General features: G+C 44.4%; 2 protein-coding genes across 2 annotated transcripts in view; one reads left to right on the top strand and one right to left on the bottom strand.

Moving 5' to 3' along the window:
- Positions 1–874: 874 nt before the first annotated feature.
- Positions 875–1511, top strand: PPTG_11168 (hypothetical protein; the record flags this gene model as incomplete). Its single annotated transcript, XM_008907449.1, has 2 exons — positions 875–1027; positions 1095–1511. The coding sequence occupies 2 exons, from the start codon at positions 875–877 to the stop codon at positions 1509–1511; spliced, it is 570 nt and encodes a 189-aa protein (XP_008905697.1).
- Positions 1512–3748: 2237 nt separating this feature from the next.
- PPTG_11167 (hypothetical protein) overlaps positions 3749–3938 on the bottom strand; it is a gene marked incomplete at both ends in the record, with an annotated part of 1143 nt that continues 953 nt past the window's right edge. The window contains 2 exons of the mRNA XM_008907448.1: positions 3749–3762; positions 3833–3896. Coding sequence (XP_008905696.1) covers positions 3749–3762; positions 3833–3896 — 78 coding nt within the window. The remainder of the gene's footprint in view (positions 3763–3832; positions 3897–3938) is intronic.

The following is a 3938-nucleotide window of genomic DNA, read 5'->3' as shown; positions in this document are numbered from 1 at the left end:
TGCTGCCCTCGTTGGGTACAAAAACCATCGCGTCCAGGTATCGGCGTCCTTCTCAAAATGTTCCCGCATGGTTGAGCCGGGGAAAAGGCAGATTGAGCCTGGGATTTGATCGCTCACGCCCCACCTCAAATGAAAATTGTGGTACAAGTAACTCGAATTATCAAAACGTCAGCTCTGAGTCAGATATCTAAGACAACGCTGTTTGAGAACAACTAGCCCAAGATGCCCACCAGACAACGTTTCTATTAGGCGTAGCCTACAGAATCTGCAGGGCTCTTTAGTTTATTCAACATAAATAGAGGATCTCGGAACAATCAGGAAACACAACAAGAGACAGTTGATTAGGCCCTGGTCTAAGTAGTTCTGTACTGAGTTTAGTACTAGGGGACGGGGTCAATCCAGAACGAATTGTGGTCAAACTAGGTGAGACTGTACTGAGTACTGGCACGAACCGGCCTGGTCGGAACAACTTCTGAGTAATAAGATTTTGAGGCAGTGTAGATGAAGCCGAACCGATACGCAGAGACTTCATTGTTAAAACTACCTTCTCTACAACCTGACAAGAACGACCATGGAAGCCTTCGCATCGTGCTGTACTTCTACGCCAAGGGGATCTATGACCCCTCAAAACGCCATCGTACAGCTACCAGCCCTACCATCAGTGCTTGTTGCATCTGCAACGCCGAGGTCCACCATTCCGCCACTCCCTTCTCGACCTTCTCCGGCTGGAGATGCAGATCTTTCGCCACCGACAACGCAGACAGGAGCAGCGGCTACAGTGCCTTCGAAACGGGCTGCGTCATCTTCTCTCAAAGGCAAGAAAAAAGCCAAGAATGGCGCCCGCGCTGAAAAACGATTCGTTTGGAGCAATGCAATGATAGTGGATTTGCTCGAGATGCGGTTCAACGACGAAGAGGTGAAAAGGCGCATAGAATCAGCGGACACAAGCATGAAGAAGCGCTTGGCTTCGCAATACTTCGCGACTCGCCTGTCGGAGAAGCTGAACGTTGTTCTGAGCGGAACACAGGTATGTATTGTTTTTTTTTTTTAAAGAAAACTGAATTCTTCTGCTAAGATTTTCTCTTTGCAAACAGGTTTCCACGAAATACAAAAAATTAAAGTGCGAGTACCGCCAAGGAAAATCAGCTCGAAGTGACACCGGAAATATAGGCCGCGAAGACGACTCTGAACTATGGGTGATATTAAACAGTTTTTTTGTCGGTCGTCCGGGTATTGCTGGTGCAGTACTAGCTGATGCTGAGGAGGAGGAGGACTACCCTGATAATGATGTCGTATTCAACTCATCAGTTGGCAAGTCAAAGACCGTTACTCCCTTGACACACCTTGCCGATGCAATGAAGGAAGGAATGACAGCACTTGCAGCGTCAATGAGCTCTGATGAAAAGCTGGCAACAGCCATACAGGAGATGAAGAACGCTCAACTTGCAACCCAGCAGTTGCAGGCGAAACAACTCACGTTACTGGAGCTGCTTCTTAACAAATTTGGTTAAGAGGGAAGTTGAAGTTGTACCTCTTCAAGTGAATATTCAGTATACCAATTCAGAGTTACAATCTAAAGAGGTAATCCATTATGTCTGACTGCTTGGCAACCCCTTGCTCGTGGCTTAAATCGTCTTCATCTGCAAGAGTGGAAAGTTGACGAGGACGGGCTGGATCCGGGTCATCTCCGACTACAATGTAAGTATCTTTCAGCTCTATCATCAAGTTATGCAGTACCATGCAACTCACAATTAATTGTGTCACTTTTTGTGAACTCTTCATTTGGACTTTCATCAGGAGGACTCTAAACCGGTTCTTGAGAATGCCAAACGCGCGCTCCACAGTGATTCGAGTCTGAGAGAGCTTGTAGTTATAGAGTTTCTTTTTAGGGCAATGAGCTGCAGCAGCCTCATCAAAAGGCGTAAGCAAATGACGAAAGATCTTGTACCCTGCATCACCTACAAAATGCATTCCCGCAGGAATTGTTGATTTGTTGCGAAGACCAGACAAATTCCAAAGAGACTGATCGTTCATTGACCCAGCACGTATAGAAAAAGAGCGGAATGCCGTTTGATGATCAACGACGGCTTGCATATTAACCGCAGGAAAGTTTTTCCGACAGTACCATCCTTCATGCTCCGCAGGCCTACTGATTCGGATCAGTGACCCGTCAATTGCCCCAATAACGTCAGGAAAACCAGCGATTTTCTCAAACCCGAGACTAACCCGCTTAATCTCTGCAGAAGTCGATGGCAGTGTAATTTTTTGTTTAGCCATTTTAGACAGAACCGAAAGAACTTGATTAATGTATACCACAGCGCTTGACTTCGACATCCCAAGTACTGTCGCCGCGTTGTCCATGGAGCCTCCACTGGCCAAATACACCATCGTCACAGTAACTCGTTTCGTTAGGTTGTGCTTGGTGCTGTGATGGATCTTGCCAATCCACTGGCTCTGGACTATCGTGACAATGGCAAAGAATGTCCGTCTATCACAACGCATCTTCCTGTGAAACCATTTAGTTCTTCGACTTGCTACAGCTTTGTCAAACGCATTCGACGCGAAAGTGTTCACATTTTTTCGAGTATAGCCACCAAATCGACGACGATCACTGGAGAGGGCAGCAAAGGTCGCCCACATGCACTGTATGACGCATAAAACTGCTACTTGGCCTTGGTCACCATGGCTACTTCGTTGGTTTTACAGTAATACGCGAAATGGAGTGTGATGAAGATTGATCAGTGCCGGTATAGACTGCAATTTGTTCTGACTTCAGAACACCTCTGCCAGGCGTTCTGAGGTTTCTATTGAGAACGGTAAAAAAAACTGAAAATCGTTCCGAGTGGCAACTCAATTTTAGCCCATCAGTACACGCTATTTCTCAGAATGAATTTCAGTATTTTTACTTCGACCAGGGCCTTACAGAACACGTACTGAAATTTGACAGAGCCTCTCACAGCCGCACTTGTGCTGTAATCAAGTGTCTCTTGTTGTGTTTCCTGATTGTTCCGAGATCCTCTATTTATGTTGAATAAACTAAAGAGCCCTGCAGATTCTGTAGGCTACGCCTAATAGAAACGTTGTCTGGTGGGCATCTTGGGCTAGTTGTTCTCAAACAGCGTTGTCTTAGATATCTTGGTTGTGTTTCCTTCAAAGTACCTTCGAAAACTTTCTAAAACTCCGTCAACACGTAGCGCCCTATTAAAATCCGTCGCACACGTCAACACGTAAAGAGTTGTTCTATATGATACTGCACCAAATGCATAGTTTTCAAACCGCTTGTATTTTAATTTAGTTTTTTTTATTTAAATAGAAATATTTAGAAGAGGTCTTTTATTCGGGATGGCATTTTTACAATCCATGGTCGGAAAAAATATTACAACTCAATATATTTGACACCATAAAACTGATATTATGGGCCGTATCCGTACAATAAAGAATGATGCAGCTAACCTATTGGAAATAAAAATGTAATCGGAGCTCTTGAACGAAACTTGAGGAATTTTTCAATACATCTATCGTTTTTTAAAAGAGATTTGGCGATACCAAACAACTATCGGGCACGATTTCTAGCAAAATTCACTAAGGAAGCGACGACAATGATATTATTTTATTCCAAGTGCTCGGGCCAAAGTATAATGATACTACGTAGTAGTATTATATGAAATGCATGTATGTTAGCTGACTACCTTTCCTTATTGCTTGCTAAACTGCACTAAATCAGCTCAATACGTCGAGCGTTTGAAATTTACATGTAGTCGTCTAATTATCGGTACGGGTAGTACAATTAACTGCAAGTAAGCAATTATTGTCCCACCGCTTCGTATAATACGCGGTGACATGACGGCCATGGTCACGCCAATACTCCCATTCAGCCCGCTCTTCGGCTGAAAGTCCTGGAAACAGATCCCTGGTCATCGCGTGATCATTTTCAGTAT

Source organism: Phytophthora parasitica (assembly GCF_000247585.1).
Source record: "Phytophthora parasitica INRA-310 unplaced genomic scaffold supercont2.26, whole genome shotgun sequence".
In the NCBI taxonomy this organism is placed as follows: domain Eukaryota; phylum Oomycota; class Peronosporomycetes; order Peronosporales; family Peronosporaceae; genus Phytophthora; species Phytophthora nicotianae.
The sequence above is the reverse complement of the archived record's forward strand: the minus strand, read 5'-3'. Positions and strand labels throughout refer to the sequence as shown.